The sequence below is a fragment of the Atractosteus spatula genome, chromosome 2 (genome assembly GCF_055471065.1).
Source record: "Atractosteus spatula isolate fAtrSpa1 chromosome 2, fAtrSpa1.hap1, whole genome shotgun sequence".
In the NCBI taxonomy this organism is placed as follows: Eukaryota; Metazoa; Chordata; class Actinopteri; order Semionotiformes; family Lepisosteidae; genus Atractosteus; species Atractosteus spatula.
Window position 1 is genome coordinate 46,543,204 of NC_142707.1, and position 26,420 is coordinate 46,569,623.

Genomic DNA, 26,420 nt, shown 5'->3' on the forward strand with positions numbered 1-26,420 from the left:
CTCCTTGTGCATATTTTTAACTTGGCATTAGCAAGTTACCAGGATTCAACTAGTAATCTTTTTGTAATTTAGTAGCATGTATCTGACTAAGATCAATACATCCTTCCCTTTGAATATTAACCTTAATATGTTTTGTTTGCAGTAACAAAAATGAACAATTTTATTTGTGGATAATGAATTTTTATTTTTAGAAAGTCTTTGAATTCTATGATTAATGCCATTTTTGACACTTTTTTGTACAATTCAGGTTACTTTTATTTCTATCTCTGTCTATAGGACTTTGAAGGAGATACTAATGGGAAGAAGTTATTAAGAATCTTGTCTGAAGTGCAATTTACCCTTTGTTGTGACTTGTTAAGATCAAATATTTGTTCTGCATTAAGAATGAGACTTGAGTGAATGTGACATTGCTGGCTCTGCTTAATCAGTGCCATTGTCAAAGTCCTGTGCTAGTTAGTTTGTATCAAATACAAAAAAAAACTCAAAACCTCAGAAAGCTAGCAGTGGTGCTGGTGGTTGTTTAGATACAGTACTGAGCTCTTGGTTAATGTTTGTCTTCATCAGGCATGATAATACAGTGCCATGTGTATTGTATAAGAAATACTTGACTCCACCCTGCATAAAAACATATTAATGTTATGTACTTTAGATGTAATTTTGACTTGCAGAGTAATTAACATGTACATACTGTTGAGGAGAAAATGAATCCTACAAAAATTGTGTCAGCTCAGATCAAGTTGGACCAAAATAGTGCTGGTTCAATTCCAGAGAAAAGGGAAGATGCTATAATGAATACCAACGATGCCCATCTGTCAAAATTTGACAATATAGTTGTCCTTGTGATGTGAAGACTGTTCTTGGTCAAAGTGAAACAAATAAGCATTTTATGCCTAATTAAACACAATGCTGCAAGTCTTTTTGAGTAAATATCAACTTTCAACATAAGGTTGGTGCAAGATTTGCCCATTGTGCTTATAAGACCTCTCTCAACTTGCTAGAGGAGATCAATTTTGCTTATGGACAGCAGCTTTCAAAACTTTCAACAGATTCTCAATAGGAATCAAGTCAGGACACTGACTGTAACACTCAAGGAAATTCCCTTTCTTATTCTTAAGCCGCTCTGGCCTTGTGCTTTGAGTCATTGTCCTTTTGAAAGGTGAATGAATTGTTGCCCCAGTTATAGGTCTGATGGAGGTTTTTCAATAATTGTTATTACTCTACATTTCTCTATTTCTGTTGTCATCAAAAATTTCTCAGTACCTGCTGTTGTGAAGCAGAACCATACCTCTAACAATGCTGCTACCATCACACTTGACAAGCTGGTGTTAACACAGTAGCAAGGAAGTTCTTCAGTAACATTCACCATCATGGTATAGGCCAGAGAACTCATAGAAGATTTCAGGAAAATAGTTATTGATCTTTACAAGGGCTATACAAAATTTCACATTAATCCTCCACTATAATGTTAATCAAAGGAACTACTTTGGCAGGAGAGGATGTAAGAGAATATTGCAAGAAATGTGAGAAAAATTATTTGGGAGGCCTAGACAAATTTCCATGACATTCTGGCATCATCATGATACAATATTTTGAATATTTTGAAACCTACCATTTGGCATCGACTGTATATGTATGGTGTTACATGTATGTTTCTACACCATGTGTTTGTGGTAAGGTCATTGTAAACAGCAACCTACTGTATCTTTAGGCTGCGCTGGAAGCCAACCTCAATGTCTATGGTGAGAGAGAGCACTTTCTCACAGCAGCTTCAGTGTAACCTTAAAATAGCCTATAATTGGCATGTGGGTGTATTGCTGATTGGGTTGATCTTTTGAAGGAATTTTTTAACAAAATATTTTTTGTCTGCATTTGCCCTTTGAGCGAATTCAAGAAACGTCTGCATCACTTTTGATAAAAGACGCAGAAGACAGTCCAGGGTGAAAGAAGTCCAGAGATACCATATTTCCCCACAGCCGTCCCTTTACTCATTGAAATCAGACCTGCCTTGAGTTTTTAAGTGGAGATGTCCTTCCGGTGTGTCTTTGTGGGGCTATATATTTCCGGGTCACTCTTTCCTCCTGGCTCAGCATTGAGGGTTCGGATGTCTTGAGACCCGCCTAGCCCCAAGTCGTCTCCTCCGCGGCCTGAGGGCATAGGTTTCTGCCCGACATCGTCAGACCTGCTGAGCCTGGGGTAACCCCCGTTTTGCCGCTACACATAAGGTCTTTATTGCTCTCCTGGCCATTCCACATCATGCCTTTCCGACATCCGTGACAGAATTCTGAGCCATACTTTGACACCGTGAGTGGCGTTTTTTGTTTTCCTGCATCGATTCGGGCCTTTTTATTTCAGTTCTCCTATTCTAATCGCGGGATGCCACTCCCGACATCCGTGCCCGTGCATCCGAGAATCTGTTCAGGCAGCAAGCTGTTGCCTCAAACAGCTGCTACTTAACATCCTGCTTGCGATGCTTGTCAGGTAGTCCCCTTTTGCCAACAGCTTGGTGTCAATCGCATCTGGTTTGACCTGTGGATTCTGCTGGTTTAACTGTTCTAAGTTTTTTTAAAAGGTTCCAAGATATCCCAGCAAGAATGTTGCCGGTCCTGGGTCCCCATAATGTTCCTCGTGTTTTCCCACACATTTGAAAGAGATCTTTCACCCTTAGAACTCCAACAAGGAAGCTGGAGTCTTTCAGTTCTTAGTGGTTGTTAGTATGGCTGCAGAGCAGTAATACTCCTTTGGTCTTGAAGGAATTCAGTTCTTATGAAGCTGGTCCATTCTGCCCCACAATTCTCAATGAAAGGTATCAGCTGAAAGATTTAGAGCTGGGCTATGTAAGGTGGATACTGCTACTCTGTCAACACAGACATGAAATAGAAAGTTTCAAGGTATTATGTGTGAATAACTTTTATTTGTATGTATCCTGAAACAAAAATAATTCAGCTGTTTTGTTTGTCAAATGCTCTTGTCTTGAGTCTATAGTACTCAAATTCCTGAGAGGCGTGCTTTTGATTACCGAATCTAACATAATTGTTTCAATTACACAACAGACCTCACATTCTTTTATTAAGCTAATGTGAGTACACATTCTAAACATATGACTGATTGGTATTTTGTTTTAAAAATATTTTTACAATATATTTAAGATCAGTTTTTATTTTATTGTAAAGGGAAGCACATACTTATTGAATAAAATATTATAATTACATTTTCATTTTTCCTAGAAAAGCAGCTATCAGACTGGATACAGGAATGGAAAAGAAATAGATACAGTTGAAACTGTAGGTAAGTCATAGATGTGGTATTTAAAGGTTACTAAATCAACAGTGAGCTCATTATCCTTAGTTATGAGACCCTTGTTCATGTAATTCTATAATAGCCTATTGATTGTTAGATGTAGATGGTCTTGGGAGAAGTAAACAGACATCCCTAAAAAGGCATATGGAAACTCCAGTAAGGAAAACAGGTACTATATGATCACTGGTAGAGGTAAACCGTATGTACAGTGGTGTGAAAAAGTGTTTGCCCCCTTCCTGATTTCTTATTTTTTTGCATGTTTGTCACACTGAAATGTTTCAGATCATCAAACAAATTGAAATATAAGACAAAGATAACACAAGTAAACACAAAATGCAGTTTTTAAATGAAGGTTTTTATTATTAAGGGAAAAATTAAATCCAAACCTACATGGCCCTGTGTGAAAAAGTGATTGCCCCCCCTGTTAAAACATAAATCAGCAGTGGTTTATCACATCTTTGGAAAGCTGAGTTCAATTTCTCTAGCCACACCTGTTCTCAATCAAGAAATCACTTAAATAGGACCTGCCTGACAAAGTGAAGTAGACCAAAGGATCCTCAAAAGCTAGACATCATGCTGCGATCCAAAGAAATTCAGGAACAAATGAGAAACAGAGTAATTGAGATTTATCAGTCTGGAAAAGGTTATAAAGCCATTTCTAAAGCTTTGGGACTCCAGCGAACCACAGTGAGAGCCATTATCCACAAATGGCGAAAACATGGAACAGTGGTGAACCTTCCCAGGAGTGGCCGGCCGACCAAAATTACCCCAAGAGCGCAGCGACGACTCATCCAAGAGGTCAGAAAAAACCCCACAACAACATCCAAAGAACTGCAGGCTTCACTTGCCTCAGTTAAGGTCAGTGTTCATGACTCCACCATAAGAAATAGACTGCGCAAAAATGGCCTGCATGGCAGAGTTCCAAGACGAAAACCACTGCTGAGCAAAAAGAACATAAAGGCTCGTCTCAGTTTTGCCAGAAAACATCTTGATGATCCCCAAGACTTTTGGGAAAATACTGTGTGGACTGACGAGACAAAAGTTGAACTTTTTGGAAGGTGTGTGTCCCATTACATCTGGCGTAAAAGTAACACAGCATTTCAGAAAAGGAACATTATACCAACAGTAAAATATGGTGGTGATAGTGTGATGGTCTAGGGCTGTTTTGCTGCTTCAGGACCTGGAAGACTTGCTGTGGTAAATGGAACCATGAATTCTGCTGTCTACCAAAAAATCCTGAAGGAGAATGTCTGGCCATCTGTTCGTGACCTCAAGCTGAAGTGCACTTGGGTTCTGCAGCAGGACAATGATCCAAAACACACCAGCAAGTCGACCTCTGAATGGCTTAAGAAAAACAAAATGAAGACTTTGGAGTGGTCTAGTCAAAGTCCTGACCTGAATCCGATTGAGATGTTGTGGCATGACCTTAAAAAAGCGGTTAAGGCTCGAAAACCCTCCAATGTGGCTGAATTACAACAATTCTGCAAAGATGAGTGGGCCAAAATTCCTCCACAGCGCTGTAAAAGACTCATTGCCAGTTATCGCAAACGCTTGATTGCAGTTGTTGCTGCTAAGGGTGGCCCAACCAGTCATTAGGTTTAGGGGGCAATCACTTTTTCACACAGGGCCATGTAGGTTTGGATTTTTTTTTTCCCTTAATAATAAAAACCTTCATTTAAAAACTGCATTTTGTGTTTACTTGTGTTATCTTTGTCTAATATTTCAATTTGTTTGATGATCTGAAACATTTCAGTGTGACAAACATGCAAAAAAATAAGAAATCAGGAAGGGGGCAAACACTTTTTCACACCACTGTATATGTATAAATACAGTGACAGATTGCAAAACACCTGCCATATACTGTAGGTAAACAGCCATGCCACAATGCTCAGATTCTAAGAAAGATTTTCCTTTTACAATTAGACAGATTGATAAACAAAGGAGAACAAGGGGGGCACTCAGCATCTAAAGTATAGTGAACTACAGTAAGTGGTGGTCCAATTTAATTGATTGTTTGAACATTAAGAGAAATCAAAATTCTGGCACTCAGGATTAATCTTAGTATTGATACTATTACCTGCAATTTCAAACATGCTTTTTTTAAAATAAATAAATGTCATTTATCACACTTTAAATTGTAACAGTTTGCAACAAGAATTGTTCCCCTTGCTGTGTGCACTACCTCAGAAATGTCATGTTTACTTCCCTCTGGACTAATCAATCTGTATTAAACAAATTAAGGACTCTTTGAGCTTTTCTCAGGAGTTTGTATCCTTTTCTTAACTTCTTTCACAATCAGGAGAGCTTCATTACCATGGGAAGTCTTTTTGCATTACTAATTGATGAATGAACAGTTTTGTCTTTCTTTAGATCCATTGAATCCACCCCCAGCTCCATATGCATTAAACATTAGCAGCCACAGTATAACACTGAAGTGGAGCCCTGCTAATCCTTCACCAGCACTATATACTCCCCAGTGGATAATTCCAAACCAGCCAGGAGGCTGGAGAAGCTCTGAGGTATAATCTAGTACAGAATACATTGCAAGAGTCTGTATTAGGAACCAGAAAAGAACAGATTGTGTTTGGTGTTGTTTCTTGTAACACTTTGTTCTTATGGTAAAATCACTTCCTTTTCAGAAATAAATCAAATTGGTTGTAGTAATAATTGTACAATTACAGTTAGCAATCCGCAAAAAAAACCTTATTTGTTAATACTGTAACGACCGCAGAGTTCGTAAGGAAGAGGCTGTCTCCCAGCCTCTGTCCCATTATATACAGTCCCGTAGTCCCGCCCCCAGGCACTGTTCTCAGCCCGCCTTGCGTGCACATGGCTAAAGCGCCCCACGTGGCGCTACAATACAAAACGTTGGGAGATGCAGTAAAAGGCAAGTTTGTTCTTATAAAGATAAATTACTAAGTATACACTTAAGTATACTAAGCATATCACATTAATGAGCTATTGTGTTTTTCCTCCTTCGTTACAGAATGTGTCTGAAACCCTCTATACAGTGAGGAATCTTTACCCTTACACAGAGTACAAGTTCAGAGTTTGCGTTGTAACACCACATCACCAGGCCTGCTCCCCAGCCAGCATCAGTTACAGGACAACAGCTTTTGGAGGTACAATAACATGGCTTTGTTTTGAAATCATTCTGTTCCTCTTTACACGTATTCATTGCTTGCCTTTCATGGTTTCTAGATTTCCTTTGGGCTGAATTTGTCACTGTCTTTGAGGATTTTTAATACTTGAAGCTTGTTTTATTCTCTATTTAAAATTAAAAACAATTGTTTTTTTGTTTGTTTGTTTGTTTGTTCGTTTAGGACAGATGATTAAGCACAGAAAGGTGCCTTATTGTATACAAATATAATTTTCTTGTATAAGGATGGAAACTCTACTTAATATTCTAAATGATGTCTCAGGTTAATATCACTGTTTGTTTCATTTCTATTAAATTTGATAACAGTAAAAAAATAATTAGAGAAATGCCCTTTTTATTCATTCATAAAGGAAATTATCATATCTAATATATACACTATGCAAGTACAGTTACTGAACTAAGTAGATAATACCATACATAACAACCAATGTATTAACAAACCTATAAGCAAACTACGTTTTAATAAGGGAAAGGAATATGGGAAATGAGGGAAAAATTTATTTTTAGAACTACAATTATAATAATATTGATCTATATTGCGTAGTAAATTATAACCAGTGTACAGTATGTTCTATAGTCAAATAAAGATACTTACAATAAACCAAACATGGAACACAGTTAAAAGCACTGGTAGAATCAACAGTATAATTTATCTTTCCTTCAAAGGATGTTTTTATAAAGACATTTTTGACTGTGTACTTTGGTTTACATAGTGTACAGTATATATACAGTATATACTGTAGTAGTTCAGGTGGGTAGCTGCGTCAGCATGCGTAGGCTGCAAAGGAACAAGTAATAGGTGTTCCTTTGAAGAAAAGAGAAGAGAAGAGAAGAGAAGAAAGAAAACACAATGTTTTGTCCGTGAAGCCTTTTTCAGGTGTGTATATATATATACACACACTGTATAAGTTAATATCAGAAAACACAAGAAAGGTTAAAAATGATGGGACATTATTTGGCTAATTGTTCCATCCAGTTGTTTTTTAAAGAAACCAGGGTATTGGCTTCAACAGCATGGATAGGTACTGTAGCTTGTTCCATATTCCCACCTCCCTATGGGCTATGCGGTACCTCCTGTTCTTGATTAGTTCTTGATAGTTTCCACTTGTGTCCTTTGTTCCACTATTAATGACCTTTTTAATATTTTTGAGGGGTTTGTATCAAACTCCCTTGTAATCTTCTCAAAATCATCAAAAAAAGTCATCAAGAGTAAAAAGGTTGTCTATTTTCACCAATAGTCATCTATTTTCTTTGATGGTAAAAATAATGGCTTCTGGTATTCTCAATTAAATGCTGAATCAAAGAATTCAGGCAGGATTCGTATTATCATGAATATTCTTTTATATCGATGATCAGTGTTGTTTTTAGAAAGACAGAAAACTGCAATTTCCACCATTAGTTCCTCATCACTTTGTTTTGTGAGCCATGTTAACAATATGTCAGCCATGAATCTTTAACAGGTGTTTCATGTAGATTTTCACTAAATATTTACATGCATAATATTGCACAATGCGTAGTATTCACATGAATGCATTGCATTCAGAAAAGGAGATTCAAGAGTTCAAGAGAGCAAGAACTGGCATAAAGAGATGGTACAGCACTTTATAGGCAGCAACCATAGAGATCTTACTAATATCCTCATCAATGCTTTTTAATGGTGTTCTAGGCATGCAGCCTGAAAGAATATTATTTTTAGCTAGATCTGAGCCACATGCTTGAAGCATGTAGTTTCCAGTTTCCCACTCAGCTCCTCTCTCCTTTTGTACTGTAGTTCCCTCCAGTGCGCCTGTGATACAGAGTGTTGCGAGCCTGGGTCCCGATACTGTGGAGATCAGCTGGTCCCCTCCTCTTCATCCTGGGGGACCAATTGTTGGCTATAATCTGAACCTCCTCAGTGAGAAACAGAGTCTCCATCAAGTTGCAGGGAGCAATGTCTTCCAAGCATCTTTTTTCCCAACACTCCCCAACACTACATACAGGTAATCTTTTTCAAAAAACTTTCTAAGAACTACAGTAACCTTGAATTGTGATTTGTCTCTTCTCATGTAAAACTAAAGACTATATGATAAAAAAATCTAAACATAAATTTTTCCTTTTATGTTTTAGAATTATATAAAGCATTAAAAATGTAAATGAAACTGTGTATTATGAAAACAGACATACAGTACTTGTGTAACAAACTGCAACACAATATTGTTTACACGCCAGCTGCATTATAGTAACAAGCAGCAGCGAACATGATAATCAGTAATTCTTGCATTAAAACTTAAAAATTTCGAATAGATTAAAAAACCTTAATTAAAGTAAATTGTGTTATTAATTTACTGTACCTTTTAATATTTAAATACTGTGTAAAGAGACCAGGTTATCTATTATTACTTCAAACACGTAACAAATATTTAAATCTGTATTAAATATTAATTAAACATTTTATTATATAAAGTGACAAGAGAATATGAATTTTACATTAACAATAGACTTAATAACTTTAATGTTAGTTTCACTAGTGTTAATATAAAAATAATTGTATTTATATAATTATTTACAGTTATTTAAAGGACTGAGATTACCTGGTTTCGGCCTTTTATAGAACCAGGAAACAGAACTCAAACCTGTACGAGAAGGAAAGGAGACACTTATTTGCCATAAAATAAAAGATCTTCTTGTACAAAAGATCTTGTACAAAGCTGATGCAAAAAACAGATGCTAAACAAATGGAAACCTTTCTCCCCAAAAGAGTGTATGGTGATACAAGCAAGACATTTATTTAATCTGGGAGGTACTGCTAAAATAAATAATTATTCCTACAACTATAAGATATCAGTCCCTTTCTAAGATACTAAAATCGATCTCTTCAGTGCTCAAATTGCCTGGAAGACTTCTGTAGTCTGGCATTCTGAAGGAGGAACCTACTCATGATGCAATTAATTTTCTTTTTTATACCTTCCTTGACTCCTCTCTTGAAAAAGTCTCTATACCTTTTGGGCCCACTTTTAACTGTACTGTTCCCAGGAAGGCTTAATTACCTCCCAAGTTTAATCATCGTTAAATATGAGTAAAATTGTCTGTTCACCTGGACTCTGGCCCCTGTGGCTTCCTCAGTCGATAAGATAAGGGACACCTATTCTATAGTAATGTGTTCCGGGCGATTTGGTGCACTGAGCTCTCCCATATCCAATTCTGTTCATTTGTAAAAGCCAGGATAGTATAGTTTTAAGTCAGTGCTGGCACATATTTAGGATACTGTGATTTGCTGGATTAATTGTTTTCTCTTAGGGGTGTGGGACAGCACCATATCACCAGACTTTTCACAGGACTCCAGTAAAATCAGAAAGTTTTACTGATAGGGTAATTCTATCAGTAGATTGTGCACACATGCAGAATTGGGAGGGTGTGGCAGATCAGGGGAAGAGTAGATGGCAGAGTTGGAGATGATTGTTAAGTCATACAGATGAGGGTCCCAATTATGAATAATTAAGTCTCATTAGTGCTGTGGCACAACCCCTCACCAAGTCTTACAGGAACTGCTGTAGTTTGCTAGGAAGGTTGCTGTTTTGCCAGCAGAAAAAGGATGGCGGAGACTAATTAATATTACAAGTAGGGTTGCTGCTTCCTGAATCTGGGCACTACAGAGTTTATAGTACTCTTCTAGTCCTCTAGTCGTTCTAGTAAAAGAGACATTACTTCTGTTTTCCTTCACAAAGAAGGGAGGCTGCAGTTCAACAGACAGCTGCCATTGATGAATAATAGCAGGTTTGATATCCTGTTTACCTGTGTTTTAGTAGATGGCTTAAGGCACGAGTTTGAGACTGTAAGGTTATACTGGCTTGTAAAGGAACCAATAATATTCTATTGTGCTCGATCCACAGATGTCTAGTTTTTCCATGTATTTAAGAAGGAGTTTTTCAAAGGTTACTTAATGGATGAAAACACTAGAAATTAGAATGCGGTCAGACTAGGGTGGGTAATGATCTTATAGTTTTAGTTTGGGGGAGTGGAGGGAGCACAGATCAGGGGGTGCTCAATCGGTTTTCCTCTGGGGATTCTATCCTAAAAGCAGAATCCCCCCTTTTTAATACACTTATTAATGAAAACTTAATAATGTGATCATTGAGGGAAACTGCAAAAATATGGGATTAATAGAGAACTTTGGTTTTATCCTGAGGAGAAAAGGGACTTGTATAAAAGTAAATCATTATAAGGATCTGGAGGATCTTCCTGATACACATTGGACATAATCTTGTATAAGCCACTACTGCAAAAAGAAATTGGAGATAGAAAGTGTGAGATACTGTACCATCAGAGCAACCAATCTCTGAAGAAAGACATGGTTTCACCCAGGACTCGATGAAAAGTGCCCCCTTCATTTACAGACAGCGATGACATTCAAAGTTTCATACACTGCTTAGATTGAAGCCAGAGATTGAATGATTTTTTGCAGGTCTGGGTATATTGTTCACAGGCATTATGTTTACTCTTTGGATAAAGAAATCTAAAAAGGTGAAATATAAGTGTGAGCTGGCTATTTTTTTACTGAGACTGGCTCAGCTGGCTATGATTAAGAGTATGATGAATAATGTGACTAATGCTCCAACAAGAGCTGTGATATTAGTGACATTCAAACTAAAGCTGGAGTTAGACTCATCCAACAGACTTAATTGTTTCTAGAGGCATAGGCAACCAATGTTGACATGGTAGACATTGAAAATTACTGATATTGTATTTTTTATTAATTAACAAGGTTTTAATAGTGATGTGGTACATGGTTATTGAATCTGCACTGTATTATGTCGAGGATAGTGAAGGGATGACTGTTAGTATTTTTCTGGTTGAGTTTTGGGGTTTGCCATTACAATTATATAGGTGGAGGGATGTTGATGAGCTTTGTTTATATGATTTTCAAAATTGAATGGAAATAAATGTTTAAGACCTAAAAAAATCATCCTCCTCTCTGGAACTGAACTGATGCTTAGAAATAATGAACATGCTTTCAAATTTGTTTTGGAAGGATAATCATAGCTGCTGTAAATACAGAAGGAGAAGGACCTGCAGCAGAGAGGAATGGGATAACAACGGCAAAAGAAAGCAAGTACATTTGACAATTGAGACACTTGTGAGTTTGATCAAACTGAAATTAAACTAGAGTTGCAGCTCACATCTTTATGTATTTTCACTTTTTTTTTAGCCACCAGAGAAAAACAATGGTTAATTCTGTCACGAATGAATTCATTGAGGAGGAAGACTGTGGCAGATTTATTTTCAGAAGCAGAGTGTCTTCCAACTGAATCAATACAATATAATATTAGTGGCAAGTATAATTCATGACAAAACTAACACATTTTCCAGTGGTTTCACAGAGCATAACTACTACTAATCCTGACATTGCTATTGTTTATTCAGGTGAAAAACTGCATGACTATTGCTAATTATCCATCCATTTTCTAACCACTTCTTCCAATTCAGGGTCTCAAAGCAGGCTTCAGCCTGGACAGGATGCTAGTGTATTTCAGGGCAGACACGCTTACAAAAACTCAGGCCAATTTTCCCAGAAGCTTATTAAACTACCAGTATGTCTTTGGACTGTAGAAGGAAACTGGAGAACCTTGAAGAAAACCTGCTTGAACACATGAAGAACATACAAAGTCCACACAGATAGCTCCCCGGTTCCAGATCTGAACCTAGGGCCACAGCGGTGCATTGCAGCAAAGCTAACCCTGCCACTCCTATTGCTAATTAGGCTCTGTAAAACTACTTTTTTTAATCTTCCATTACAAAAACAATAAAGAAAAAGATTATTCAGAAAAAGAATATCTGATTCATATTTAAACATTGATTTGTTTTTTAGGGATTTCTGCAAGCTGCAACTCCAAACATATTTACTTCTCTGAAGGAACCCACATCTGGAGGAAAGGAGCACTCAATTTATCCGACGTTTCAGATCTGAAAATAGTGTTCACTGGTCCTGTGGAGATCACGTCAATATCCGTCGATTGGCTGTACAAAAATATTTATTTTGTCATGGGTGGACAGGTACAAACCTAAAACTACACCATGTGATGCATTTCTAGTCTACGTTGGTTATGATTCATATATACAGTAGGGTCTTGACATCTGCAGATTTATCTTTTGTGAATCCAAGCTCATCACTCACAGGATAAGAGTCCCACACTCATGACATATCACCCTCGGTGTCATCACATACTGTACTGTAAGACCTTGTTAGACCACATGCCTTGGTCCCTCCCTTCATGACCTCCTTCTTCCACATTGCTGATTCACATTTCGTGGACTCCAACTTCTCACACTTCTGGTTCTTTTTTCTCCATGCTAATCGCTTTCAAGGAGCAGCAGTGGAAGATCCTTCACTTAGTCATTCCCATTTACACAGCTGGTAATTATAAGACCACCCACAGCTGTTGCTTGCTACATTACATAGTTCCTACAGCTGTGATCACTAATCAATACACACCTCCCTGATGAGAAGCTCTGCCCCACAACAGTTTAACCCCATATTTTGTTATAGTAACCATAGTTTTGGATGCTTGTAATACTCTGCACTTGTCTACAGTAAATGGCCTTTGAAAATTGTTTGCTCACTACTGAATTCCATCTAAATCATTTTGAAATATATTTGCAGCTCCTCCTCCAGTGTTAATCCTCCTTGTCTGTGATGCTCACTATTTTGCCAATCATAGCAGACTCTACATTACTGATATAAATTTGTTAGAGGTCCTTATTCAGATTCCTGTGTTTATCGCTAGTTGCATATGTTAGCTTACGCCTAATTTTTAATGGCTAAGAATTTCAAAGTTAAATAGGATTTAGAGTTTTATTACACCAATATAAAATGACTATGTCTAAGTCTATAATGTAAATGTGCTTTTCAAAATGCACTTTTATGCAAGTACTTAGTCTCCAGGTTTTTAGTCTTTAGGCTTAGTCCAGGTCTTTAGTCTTCACTTTTAGAAGTACTTCTAAAAGTACTTAGCCTTCAAAAAGGCTTTATGCATCTGGAAAAAAAAGTTTTAGTAATTATATTTCTTTGACTCTATAATTGTGATGAATTTAAATTTCTTGTTAACCTGTTCTATGATGTTTCCTCCTGAGTTTAGGTTTGCTTCTGCAGTATAGATGACTGCAACAACACAGTGGACTTTATTGCTGCTAACCACAGTTTTCCCTCAAAAATTATTGCGGATCCTTACAATGGGTAAGCATGCATATACAATCCAGCTTAACAATACAAATTCAGTTAGTGTCTTTGTGAAAAATATGCCAGATTTTGTTTATTTTTGTAAATTTTTGAAACAGAAAACAATATTATTAAATATTTTTTCTGTAATTGTACTTATTTTGATGGTGTCATTAATGCAGTTTTGTGTATTCATAGAAGAGTTCTGACTGTTCAATAATTAAAGAAAGGATAAATGATTTGGTCTGTGCTAAGTGTATAATGTGTAATAGCATTTGACTGCTGGATCTTGACAGGGATTTGATCAGAAGACTTTAATTTTTTAATTAATAGTATAAAATCAAACCTTCAGGTGTAGTCTTCTACTGACTGTTTCCTTACTATTCCAGAGTAAGTCAAAAAAGAAACTTACAGGACTGTTTTTAGAATCACGGATCCATTGATTGTGCCTACTTCCGGTATATGATGCAATATCAACAAATAATATTCCTCACTTAATGACTTTTCATTATCATTCATGTCGAAAAACTATTAAGTTTATGTTTTTATGATGTTTAAATACCATTATACAGTAGCATTATTCATATCCTGTTCTTAAGAAACCATGAACAAACAATAATATGGATCATGAATTGGGTTTTATCCATCTGTTACTGATTTTAAAAACCTTGGTATATAATTTTAACTTCACCGCTGTTATTTTTAATGTGCTTTTCTTTTTCAGATACATATTCTTGTTGATGGATGATGGGATTTATCGGATGTCTCTCCCACAGCTGCCTGGGCAGAAGAGTTACAAATGCTTGGTTGTGAGAAGTGACTTCATTCGAGACTTTGTTGTCAGCTTTCAGTCTAGGCGACTGCTGTATTTTAATGAGAGTGATAGAAGTATATCATCTGCCTTTTTAGATGGCTCATCTTTCAGCATCATTCGCCCCCCTGTAAGTCTGGTACACCCAGTTATGAGTCTTACTTATGAAGACAACTTCTTCATGCTCACAGATGGAAGGGCAGTCTTCCATGAGACACGCCTTGGTGATCTGTTTTTCTACAATGAATACGTGGTGGACTGTTCTGTTCCCTTTGAGTACTTTGGGTTTGACAACTTGTACTTTTTTAATGAATTCAGTCAGCCATATCCAGTACCCAGAAGTCCCCAAAATGTTCGAGTCTTGTTTGGATCAAACAATGCTTCCTTGAAGTGGGAGAGACCTGCAGCAATGATTGGAGCAAGTGAGTGTGCCACTACAATGTGTCTTATTATGACATATTCTAATCTGATCCAAAGAATAGTAATTGGTTGGGCTGCCATGATTCACATTTTCATGTTCTTTTTCTTCTATAGATTCCCTAACTTAGACAGCTCTAAATATTTGTGTTCAGTGAAACATCTATCACCATAATAACGATGTCTTCTTGGAACAAAACCCAGAAAGAATTGTATCACTTTATAGCTGAGTATACTGATAAGACATTTTCAAACAGGGCACTGAAATCTAGATTTTCTTCCCTTAAGGCCCTGCTGCCTGGCAGAACTGGACATACACTGTGAGGATTTCTGCATTTAATTCATCTGTGATGAAGGAGTACAGGGACATTGTTGACACACAGATGGCTGCTGAAGGACTGGTGAGTTCCAGCAGATATAAAATGACTATCTGGGCAGAATCACCAGGAGGGAGAAGCCCACCTTCCAAAGAATTTGAGGGAACAACACAAAAAGAAGGTGAGAACAAGTGAAATGTAAAGCACAACTATAGCAACTACTTACCATGGGCTGTGTAAATGCAACATTGTATAATAAAATATATTATTCTTCAAATGATTCCAAATAGGTAGCTGTAGAAGTCAAGAATGAGTAAAGAGAAAGCAGTTTGCAAATGGTAGACAGTTTACACAGAACTAGGTGATAAAACCGCCTTCACAGTTGGGTCTATCTCAGTGTTTACTGTTAGTAACTACAGTACCTTTGCTGATAAACTAAACTACTGACTGAGAAAAAAGAACTGGCCTACACAGGTACTTTTCAAACATTAGAGATTTAATTAAATTATAGAAAGCAATCATCAGAATTTTACAACAAGACATTTGTTTTTACAAATGAAGGACTCTACAGTATGTTTTTACATGAGTTTTAATTTGTGGAATAGTTACACTGAGAACCTGTTCCAGATTGTTTAATTCAAATCTAAAAAGCACTTTCATGAGACTGGAAGCTCCTGGAAAGTCTTGAAAAATGTAGATTTTGAAATATATGTTCAGTATTCTCTGAAGAAATTAATATTCAGATATTCTTGTGGTGATAGCTATTGAACTGTAGGAATAATTTCAAAGGAGCCCCATAGGGTTTCTTTAATTCTGGCAATTTGTCTGGGAAAAAACAGTACATTATTGAGTTGTTATAGTATGTGTACCTATAGGCTAAGCCTGTTTTCTTTTGACAGTAATGGAAAATCCCTACATAATTGCTGCGGGACAAAATGCTCTCTGGAACCAAAGACTGGAAAGTTTTGATTCCAGAACATTAATTGTCCCTGATATTAAAGATGTGAAAGGTAAAATCCATGAAATGTAATAATAAAAAATATTTTAAATTATGCATATGTTTTTGGCTTTCTAATTTTGAATGTACATGAGAAAGCAACAGCTTTGACAATGGTTATTCTTCATGTAAAAACAAACATGACAAAATGTTCTTATTTGTTATATGCATGTTCATGAAAAATAAAGCACATAAACAGAAAAAGAACTTTATTTGCTAACTAATTAACACATGACTTATAGGTGGTTTAGAACTGTTGATACATTTAAATGTTAATACTTAACTACAACAGATTAATGTGGAATATCACAATAACAAATCACTCTAAAGCTTGTAAACAAAACAAAAATACATGTCAGAAAGGAAGGAAATGATGGAAGTCCATCATTATTTTCTTAATTTGACAGGAGCAGTTTTCTATTCAAACATTTCACCAAAAAATTCAGTTCTACCTTTTCTATACAAGATTAATCAATACTAAATAATCTCTTTTGTTTTCTGCACAATAATCAAAATCTAAGTACCTTCTCCACACACATTTAGTACATGTATAAAACACTTCATTAGATCACATGAGAAGAAAACTCTTAAATGTGGTGATTAATTATTGAATATTGAGATAATTATTAATATTGGCTCTGGCTCTCGCAAGCACTATAGCTACTGTCCTGATTTACCTCTAACAAGATGTAAACTTACAGGTACAGAGTCTATTCCTAGAAATCTAGGTGGTACATTCTTTATTATCTAAAAAAGGAATATTAAACTCAACTGGCTCTTGCACATCTTCAGTATAACACAGTACGGCCTGTTCAGCTCTGTTGTTAGCTATTATGTTCACTGCAGATAACTTTTGCGAACTTCTTTTGTTGTCTTTCTTTATAATTCTGCTGCTTCCACTTCTTATCTCTCTGTCTGTCTTGCTGAGTTGTTCTCATTATCAAACAAAACCATTCTTTACTTTCACAAACAGTCGAACGATGTACTAACCCCTTCCTGGGGGCTGGAAATTTGATACATGAAGATACTTTTTAGCTTTAAACCTGATTGTTCAAAACAGATTATATTCAAAACAAAATTCATCTCACAAAATGTTTTTATCATTTCTAAATGATTATAAGACCATTCAGAAAGAATGAATGCCATGTTTCTCTTCCACTTTATTTTTGTCCCTCACTCTGCAGATATTGACTGGTACAATGGCACCATCTTCTGGAGTAATGGTTCAGGATATATCCATGTGACAGTGGCAGAGGATGTCAGTGGAAGTGCAAGCGTTTCTGTGCTGCCGACAATTCACAAAGGCAGTGCCTTAGCTTATGATTGGCTTGGACAACACCTGTATTGGGCTGACTCATCTTCAAGTGTGGTAATTTATAGCACTCAAACTACATATCCTTTTACCACAATGTGTGTAAGATCAATAATTTAATAGTTTTTTAATTTTCTATTTCAGATTTATAGGAAATCAACTACTTCCCTGGCACCACAAGTAGTTGCTCAAGGCAAATACCTGGTTAGGGATTTGGCAATAGATTCTGTTAATGCATTCATTTACTGGACTACTGCACATTCTGTAGAAAGTTCAAGATTAGATGGTAGGAACCATCTCATCTTCCAGGAGCTGCTTCCGTTTTCTGGAAAACAGGTAAAGCAATAGCATGGAAAGTTGAAAGTGTTTCTGTCATACTATCACTGTTAGGCTTTGGATATTAATTTCTACACATTTATAATGACAAATTTATAGATTTATAGGTTGGAAATTATTTAAATTGGCATTTTATTTTAAATTAAACTGTAGTGCATTACTCTTAATGAAGAGTGCTTTTTTCTAAAGTTTCTAGAGCTCCAATCATGCTTATTGACTGCAATAGAAAAATATTTTCACAGAAGGTTTTCAAAAAATATAGTTTTTACTTAAGGTTATGAATGCATAAAAACACAAAGAGGGACACGTTGCCATAAATTTAGTAGCTACCAATAAGGACTGTATGTCTAATGAAATGTTGAACTGAAAGAGTCATCTGAATGTTGAGCATCATCACATAGTCAGGTTTAGGACCAGAAGATTGATAGATATCACATGAATTGGTCATGGAAGAAACATAAAGAAATATGATAAACGTTTCTCTGCATCAACTTCTGCAGGCTAGCTGCAACAATGCTGTATGGGCATCTTGTGCTATCAAGGCTACCTACGAGCATTATTAAACCATCTCTAGCTAAGTGTTAGAACTTGCTTAGTTTGCATTCAGTCATTGTTGGTCAACAGGCTTGTTCACTGATGGAATCTGATTTCATCTGTTTTTCTCGGAGGAGAATACATGACTATGAAAGCTCCATAGTGAAGGATACCCTAATGCCTAGTGTCTTGGAGAGAGACAGATACTGTATGATGATAGCCATGTACGCTTGTATAGAGTGTCCAGCAGCCTTAAGACAGAAGTTACAGTTGTACTGTACATGGCAGAGCCAGAGACCAGTACTGCCTTAACAACATCATTAGCCTGGTCATTGGTCATTCCACTTCACAAACATTATCACTTTAATACTTTATTCATGGATGACCACATCAGACATTGGATGAAGATCCTCTGTTTAATCAGTGTGTCTTTATCTTTAACATCACTTTTACATACAGTAGTATATCAACTTTAGTCAATTTTCATTTTAATAATAAACTATGTTTTGTGTGTATGTACGCGCAACTGTCTTCCTGGATTCAAACATTTGCTAAATATAAAGTGATGATAAAAGTATCCGTATATTACTTTGAGCTGTACATTCTGCAGACAAATTGGAGCAGCATCTGAACCAATCCTGAAATAAAGATGTGATTTTTGATAAAACTGAAGGATTTTTAATTTCAGGGACTTGATTTTAATGATTTTAAGTCATCATGAATCTTAAGCATCAATATAAAATAATGTATAATTTCAAATAATTCTGTTCCCTATGAATTCATATTGTTACAGGCAACAGGTCTCACAACAGACCTTGCTGAGGGGCATATCTACTGGCTAGTTCAAGAGGATTCATTCTTGCACTTACACAGAGCTAGTCTTCTGAAAGATGGGTAATGAAGTCTGCAACAATTCTATGAATTCATTTAACCTAAAGAGATAAAACAGGAACTAGTGTACAAACTGTCATTGTATGAGCTGAAATACAGCTCATAAGTTTTTTTGGTTTGTCAGTGTCGTCAGGTTGCAAAGCAACATGAAAACCTTTCCTTAATTCCTAATATACTGTACATAAATTACATGAACATCTCTAAATTATCTATATTTTTACCAGGTTTATGGACATTGACATAATGGAGTTTGAAGACTGGAGTTCCTCTTGGGTGTCCCATCATTCATTAGCATATTACAGTGGGAGACTTTTCTGGCTAGATGTTGAAGGCTGGCTCAATGTACAAGAATTGAACCACCGTAGTAGTGTTGCCCTTTCCACAGATGCTAAAATAACTGCTTTTGCTCTTTTTCAAAGAACACTGAAACCTCTGCCAGGTACTTGCATTTTCAGCTTGTGGTTCATGTTTATTTCTATTTACAGACACTAATGATCAGGTAAAATGGTCAGAAAGGTGTTGGCTTTGATGTAAGTACAAGGTTCTGTTTCCACTGCTTCACTTTTTGAAAACCTTCTCACTTTTGATTTAAGAGTGGCCAATGAGTAAACATTTCAAGCAGCAGTTTTCTATCTACATCCCTCGAAATGGCAAAATTCTAACTTGAGCTGTACCACAGTTCTATTTTATTTGTATACGTGATAGGATAGTATGAAAAAATGAATGAAGTTTAGGTTTTATGTTGACACGTGTAGTACGCGAGGGGCGTGTTCAGTGTGGAGGCGGAGCCCTGGACGAAAGGCGACGCATTGCCTGATGAGTCACAGCTGGACCGCCTTAACCAATTGAAGAGTATCTGTTCAGGCAATATGTAACCACACTGGACAGGCCTCTGAAGGAATGAGTCTTCTGGGGGAGGGGAGTCGAGTCACACTATAATGGCAGTCCCGGAGGGGATTGTACCCGAGCATGAGGTTGACCTTTTTCTTTATTTTTCTCCTGGCATATCGTGCAGTTTAACCGGGGAAGGCTATTCCCTTTTCAGCAGTTTTAATTTTATTATTTTGGCCTTGCGCTCCCTGCCTGCTCCCAGACTTGACACCGCTAGATAGGAAGTAGTCCAGTCTGGTCCCCGCCGCCAAGCGGGGCCTTTTTCCTGGCTGGGCCCCGTTAGCTCTGCCCCGACGGCGCAGCGCCGCTTTCTGTGACGGCGCAATTTTGTATTTTCCCTTTTGTGTTTTCTTTCGGTTCTCGCCAACCTCACACCGGTCCCTCCACCACCCCCACACACGGGGCGGCGCCAACTTACCGGTGCTCGCCGCGGCTCCTCCCACTGCCGCACTGCTATACACGTCATTTACGTCCTTTAGGAAATGTGGAGAAGCAATTAAAAAAGCAAAATAAATGAAAAAAATTTAGTTAAAGCATATACATTTAAATCAAGGGATTTGATGTTAAAACTGTATAATTCACTAGTAAAGCCTCAAATGGAATAATGTAAACAATTTTAGTCACCACGTCATAGAAAGGATATTGGTACTCCAGAATCTGTCCAGAGAACACCAGATGCATTCCAGTGTTCAAGGACTACACTGACAATCACACGCTGAAGGAATCAAACTTTTTTAGTCTTGAACAGTAAAGACTATGAGGTGACATGATACAAGTTTTCAAAATCCTCAAATGCATTGACAAAAAGTCTGGGAGATTTCTTTAGAATCAGCAGTGAAACATGAACCAGAGGATACAAGTGGGAAACTATGGAACTACTTACTACCAAATAGGCCAGATGGGCTGAATTACTCCTGTTTTTTGTCATCTTTATGATGTGTGATTTACCATGGATGCTTGTGTGTTAAAAAAATTGTAACACTTTTTAAATGTTTGCCTTTGTATTGATATAGAAAACTGTTATACTGTGGTTAGCTTCATGTAGCAATGATCATATTTGACATGCTAGAGTTTTGTTACTCATATTTGTTACAGCAAATGTGTGTGTTGCCCTTTATAGAATTCCTGGATAAATTAAAAATATGAAGCAGTTTATTTTTCTGTCCTATTTTTCAGATGGGTTTATTTCTCCCCCTGTTGTAATTCCAAAGCCAGTGCCAAAAACATCCATTCGAATCATAGGAAATTATTCCATCTTCTGGATAGTCTGGGAGAACAGCAGTACTGAGTATGGCACTGTCGTCTATTGTGTCAATTCTAAAATGCTACAAAATCACAGAAGACAGCTTGATCTGAAGGTACCTGCATGCCAAATGAGCTTTTTAATGTTGCAGAAAACAACTTTGCAGCAGTTGTAAGGGATGTGCAGCTGCATTATGCATACTAAATTTACAATTTGTGTATTAAAATTGTTGGCTGGGATACTGCAGGAGTGAAAATATGGTATCAGATATTAAACCAATTATAGAGCACTGCAGTTGATGAGAAGGAAATGTGGGTGTATGTGTCACATATTTGTGCATTTATTACACAACATAATTGTAATCCTAAAACTGGTTAAATTTTATCATTTAAAAACTGCAACATATTTTTTTGTAGAGTTAGAGCCCTTTCTTCCTTGTTTAGAATTTGTCCTATTACTTCAAGGCACATTTACAGTATTGATGAACTAATCAAAAAGTTATGAAAAATGCCATTTGAAAAATAATAACTTTAGCTGTTATGTAGAATTTATGAACTCCTTTGAAAGATTGATCTGCAGTTTTATTCTACATTTAGTGCTTTTTGTGCATGATTTTTCATTTTTCCCCTCTGCTTCTGCTTACTCTACATCTTCCAACTTAGAAGAAGATTAATTTTCCAGCATGTAGACTATGGAAAAGAAATCTTTGAGATTGTTATATAGAGTCTGTTTCAGTGTCGGACAAATCACTTGCCTGCCTTCTAAGAAACATTTGTAGTCTATCCTGGTGCTTTTGTAAAAGCAGTCTTCTTTTTGTTGTTTTTTAATAATGGAAAATTGATTGGATTTCTTTTAAATTTAATAAATACAATATGATTAATATAATATACTTGTATTATGGAAATGATAGTATTTCCTTTCCAACGTTCTTTGTCTTTTTAGAGCATCTGGTTTTATTTTCACTGAGAGTTTTATTATCTTTAGAGTCATTTTGCCAGCTATTGTCAGTCATCGATTGAATCATCTGAACCAAGGATTGAAGTGAGAGGTTTGCAGCCTTACACTATATTTGACATAAGTATTACCCCATTTACTTATTGGGGAAGAGGAAACACAACAAAGACAACCTTACAAGCACCTGAAGGAGGTATGGCATTGTTTTTTTAAAGCAGGAGATACAGTATCTTATTAAATGTCTAGGCTGTTGCATAGAGATCAGGACCATTATATTACAATGTGTCTAAAATATGAACAACTTTGATGCATGAAATAAAGGTTACATTAATGCCTGTATGATTTGCTGTGTATGTTCCTCAGTGTAAGCCATTATGTTTATTTTTGCTTACGTTACGAGCTTTTGGTTTTTTGGTTTTTATTGCTTACTGTTGTATGGGGAATAGAAGTTTTTTTTATTTTTGATTCGGTCACCATATCTTACATTCAGCTCAAAACTTGTCAGTTGATGGTTATTAGTAAAGGAGAGTTTTTAAGTCATAGCATATCACTTCTTCAATATGCTGATCTTTTCTTAATCAGCTGGTTCTTTAGAATTCTTTCACTTGCTCTGACCCATTTGGATTTAGGACTTGCTTGTTGTGTGGGGGAAATGCCTGAGGTCTCTTTATTTTGTTTTCATTGCCATATTATGATTTAAGAGCTGGACAGAGTTGCATAGTAAAAAGCTTATCAATATACTGGAGAAGGGTTTCCTCAAGTACAGTAACTTCACACAATTGTCTGAGAGCCTCCAGAGTTCAGTGTGTTCAGTCAACAAGGGTTGCCATGGCTGGCTGTACAAAAGTGTCTCCTGGGCACTGCCAAGTGCCTCTGGGCATACAGTGACAGTAGAGAGAGACCACCCCTGTAACCAGCACCTAGCTGTACCTGTAAGGTACTGTGGAGCTCACAGCATGTTAAATGACACACCTGAGAGTACATGCATTATTCTGCTTGTGCAATCTAGGGACTGTAGATTGTTCAGAAACAATTGGTGAGTGTATGAAAATAATCTGAAATGTTTTTAGTGCAAAATCAGAAAGGTAAAAAATTCACATGCAGTGAAGCCTGTAACATTTACTAATTTAAATATTTTTGTATCGTATGGTGTGCCCATAGGACAATTACTCCAACATTTATTCTTATTTTTCCTTTAACAAGGAGAGGAAGATGAAAGGAACAATATTTTTCCTATTTTGTTACTATTACTTTTTTATAATGCATATAATATATATTATTTTTTACTTTTACATGTTATTTGGGAGTGTTTAGATCAAAGCTGATACTTTTAAAGTTTTTTTTTGGTAAAACCAATGTATTATATATTTAATGCAGTGATACTTTCAGTTTAATTTCAGCTTGTTTGTTTTATTCTGAACAGTGCCGTCAGCGCCACAGAAACTCAGAATGTATGTGTTAAGCACCAATGAGCCATGGGATTCAGAGGCAACGCAGGTGGAATTGCGATGGGATGCACCTCAAGACACAAACGGAATCATAGTGGGATACATGATACATTACAGTGTGCTGAATACAAGCAGCTCCAATAACACATCTATTAAATGGGAAATAAAACGTATTCTGGACAATAAAGCATTTTATAAGCTCATAGATGTGCAGTATGATTCTCTAATTCTTTTTAAGGTACAACTCTCCCATTTCCTGGTTTTCTTTTTCACTGTGAAATAAAAAGTTTAGTGCAGTTCTAACATTTTTCGATATGCAAGAGGCAGGTGGAACCTAGAAAGTGGGTAGAAGGATTTTAAAATCAGCTATCTTGGGGACACTGGACTTCTAAGTGGAAGGTAGTGATTTTAAATACCAGTTGGGGCATCACTCTGGCACACTTGAGCAAGGCTTTTCCCTTGGATTACTTCAGTGAAAGTGAAAGTACACAGCTAGACAAGACATACGAGCAGAGATTTAAGTTGCTTTGTACAAAAAAACCTTACGCCATATAAATTAACAAGCTTGAAGGGCCTCCTATTTTCATAACCTTTGTTATGTTCTTAAGATTTTTTCTTCTGCTTTTACAGGTTCAGGCCTTTACCTCAATAGGTGCAGGACAAATGTCCAGCATTTCACAAGCTAACACTTCAGGCAAGTGTCTTCAATTTTGGGCTGGTTTTTCAAAAAAAATTATCATTTAATAAGAAAGTCTTTTTTAAGCTAGTCCAGGAACTCCTAAGTGCCTAGATATTTCAGACAAGTACAGTATTCGTCTTCAGCATTTCTACTAAATGAAAGACACATGAGTGAATGCCATATTAAATAAGAGCATAAGTATAAGGTCTCCCACAGCACTGGAGTAAGTTATACAACACACCACTCATGTTCTACGTTTATTGTAAAGTAGAATTATTTTGAAATGCTTAAAAAACACTCAATTCTGATTCTATCTTTTTCAGAAAACGTTGAAAAGAAAATTTAAAATTTAAAAAACCTAAAATTTAAAAAGCCTCAACAGGTGTTCAGTCATCATTGCAAATTGTTTCTGCACTAAAGAGAAAAGTGTGGGCTACAGTAGAAATGAAACGTGTTACATTGCAGGTTTTATGTGAATAAGTGAGGATGTTTAGTATTCACTATAACAAGCTGAAAATGTAAAATGCTTTACATAACTGCTTCTGTTTTTGTTGTAGCTCTGATACCAGTTCCACGGATTCTAATTTCGGCAGAAAAACACATTTCCCTTCTGGATATCGACACTGGCCAGACTGTTCAGCTAGTTTCAATAGAGGGCAATGCATCTCTAATTAGCTCTGGGGCTGACGAAGGAATTCTGTATGACATTGAAAATGACACACTTTATGAAACTAATGTGCATAGTAGTTCAAGAGTAAAGGTGAGCTTTTTACTGATATATTTCAGACCCTAATACTGGGATAAAGGCATGCAATTCATACAACATGAACTATTTTTGATAATGAGTTCAACATTATCCTTCAATTGATTGTCAAATATTATAATTTAATGGAAAGATGTGATTGTTAGCCTAGATACACCTTAGCACTGTCACGGTAATGTTAAATTTATTATGATTATTATGATTAATGTTCATATTATAGATATAAACCAGTATCATGTCAATTGTTCCATTTATGTTTTTTGGTAATTAATTACAAACTGTTAAAATGCAACTAATAGTGCTACTAAAAATCTATAGAAATTAGCAGTGATACTGAATTTTATTGGCAATGATATAATCTGATCTAAGTTAATAGAATAATTGGAAGGTACCTATAGTTTACTTTTCTTGCAGACTTTTAGCTTAATCAATAATTAAAACTAAATTGATGTTTGTCTATATAATTCCATCTGAACATGGTGCATCATGCAAATCACAATGGAATTCTGAAATTAACAAGGTTTTATTATAATTTTTGAAAAACCAAGAAAACACAGTAAAGCACAATATCCCCCTTTCTCAACACACAGTGTTATTGATTGGACTTGAAAGACTCACCAATAGAAAAAAAATATGAACTTTGAATCTAGTCTTTAATGTAAATGAAGGTACGTTTTTCAGTGAACGATGACATTAGACAGCAGAATCAAGGTGGGCACTGGCTAGAGTTCATCTTCCAAACAGCCAGATGAATATGGGCCTATTATATACAGTTTGAACACTTTTTTCTTGTACTTGTTTGCATTTTTCTTGGACACGTCTCGTGTTCAATTTAATGCACAGCTATACATATACGATCATTTTCTGATCTGTAATGATTTTTTCACAACCTTTCATTCAACAGCATTTTTACTTTTTACACAAAAACAAAAATGTAGGCTGTAGAGGGTTCAACAGGTTTTCAGGAGAAAAACACCAGGACTTTCTACCATATATCCTGCTTTGTAGCACCATGTACCCAAGCAGGAGAAAACCTCATATAAAAGGGTCAAATGATAACAAAATGCTCTGAGTGTGAGAGGCCCATAGAGGTAATCATCTAGCTAGACTAACAAGTGAGAGTGAAGAATAGAACAGTAGACAAAGGAGAAGCCTACTTCCTGAGCTTAACCACATCA

The 26,420-nt window shown here is 36.3% G+C and overlaps 2 protein-coding genes across 2 annotated transcripts in view; both read left to right on the forward strand.

Annotated features, from left to right (window-relative positions):
• The first annotated feature begins 3,441 nt into the window (after positions 1 to 3,441).
• Positions 3,442 to 8,440, forward strand: LOC148839751 (proto-oncogene tyrosine-protein kinase ROS-like). Its single transcript, XM_088936156.1, has 4 exons — positions 3,442 to 3,466; positions 5,668 to 5,816; positions 6,284 to 6,419; positions 8,229 to 8,440. Exons 1-4 carry the CDS (start codon positions 3,442 to 3,444, stop codon positions 8,438 to 8,440), a joined length of 522 nt encoding a protein of 173 aa, XP_088792282.1.
• Positions 8,441 to 11,210: 2,770 nt separating this feature from the next.
• Positions 11,211 to 26,420, forward strand: part of ros1 (c-ros oncogene 1, receptor tyrosine kinase) — a 55,865-nt gene continuing 40,655 nt past the window's right edge. Inside the window, exons 1-15 of the mRNA XM_088936168.1 lie at positions 11,211 to 11,274; positions 12,303 to 12,487; positions 13,570 to 13,667; positions 14,374 to 14,882; positions 15,166 to 15,375; positions 16,094 to 16,204; positions 17,376 to 17,560; positions 17,648 to 17,839; positions 19,167 to 19,267; positions 19,489 to 19,703; positions 21,332 to 21,513; positions 22,383 to 22,545; positions 23,776 to 24,038; positions 24,431 to 24,494; positions 25,037 to 25,239. Of these exons, the coding sequence (XP_088792294.1) occupies positions 11,211 to 11,274; positions 12,303 to 12,487; positions 13,570 to 13,667; positions 14,374 to 14,882; positions 15,166 to 15,375; positions 16,094 to 16,204; positions 17,376 to 17,560; positions 17,648 to 17,839; positions 19,167 to 19,267; positions 19,489 to 19,703; positions 21,332 to 21,513; positions 22,383 to 22,545; positions 23,776 to 24,038; positions 24,431 to 24,494; positions 25,037 to 25,239 (2,745 nt within the window). The remainder of the gene's footprint in view (positions 11,275 to 12,302; positions 12,488 to 13,569; positions 13,668 to 14,373; positions 14,883 to 15,165; positions 15,376 to 16,093; positions 16,205 to 17,375; positions 17,561 to 17,647; positions 17,840 to 19,166; positions 19,268 to 19,488; positions 19,704 to 21,331; positions 21,514 to 22,382; positions 22,546 to 23,775; positions 24,039 to 24,430; positions 24,495 to 25,036; positions 25,240 to 26,420) is intronic.

Excerpts from the sequence above, each read along its gene's own strand:
- LOC148839751 (XM_088936156.1), top strand. The coding sequence starts at position 3,442 with ATGGAAACTCCAGTAAGGAAAACAG. Across the intron at positions 5,817-6,283 it reads GAGGCTGGAGAAGCTCTGAG|AATGTGTCTGAAACCCTCTA; the intron begins GTATAATCTAGT and ends CCTTCGTTACAG. Across the intron at positions 6,420-8,228 it reads CAGGACAACAGCTTTTGGAG|TTCCCTCCAGTGCGCCTGTG; the intron begins GTACAATAACAT and ends TTTGTACTGTAG.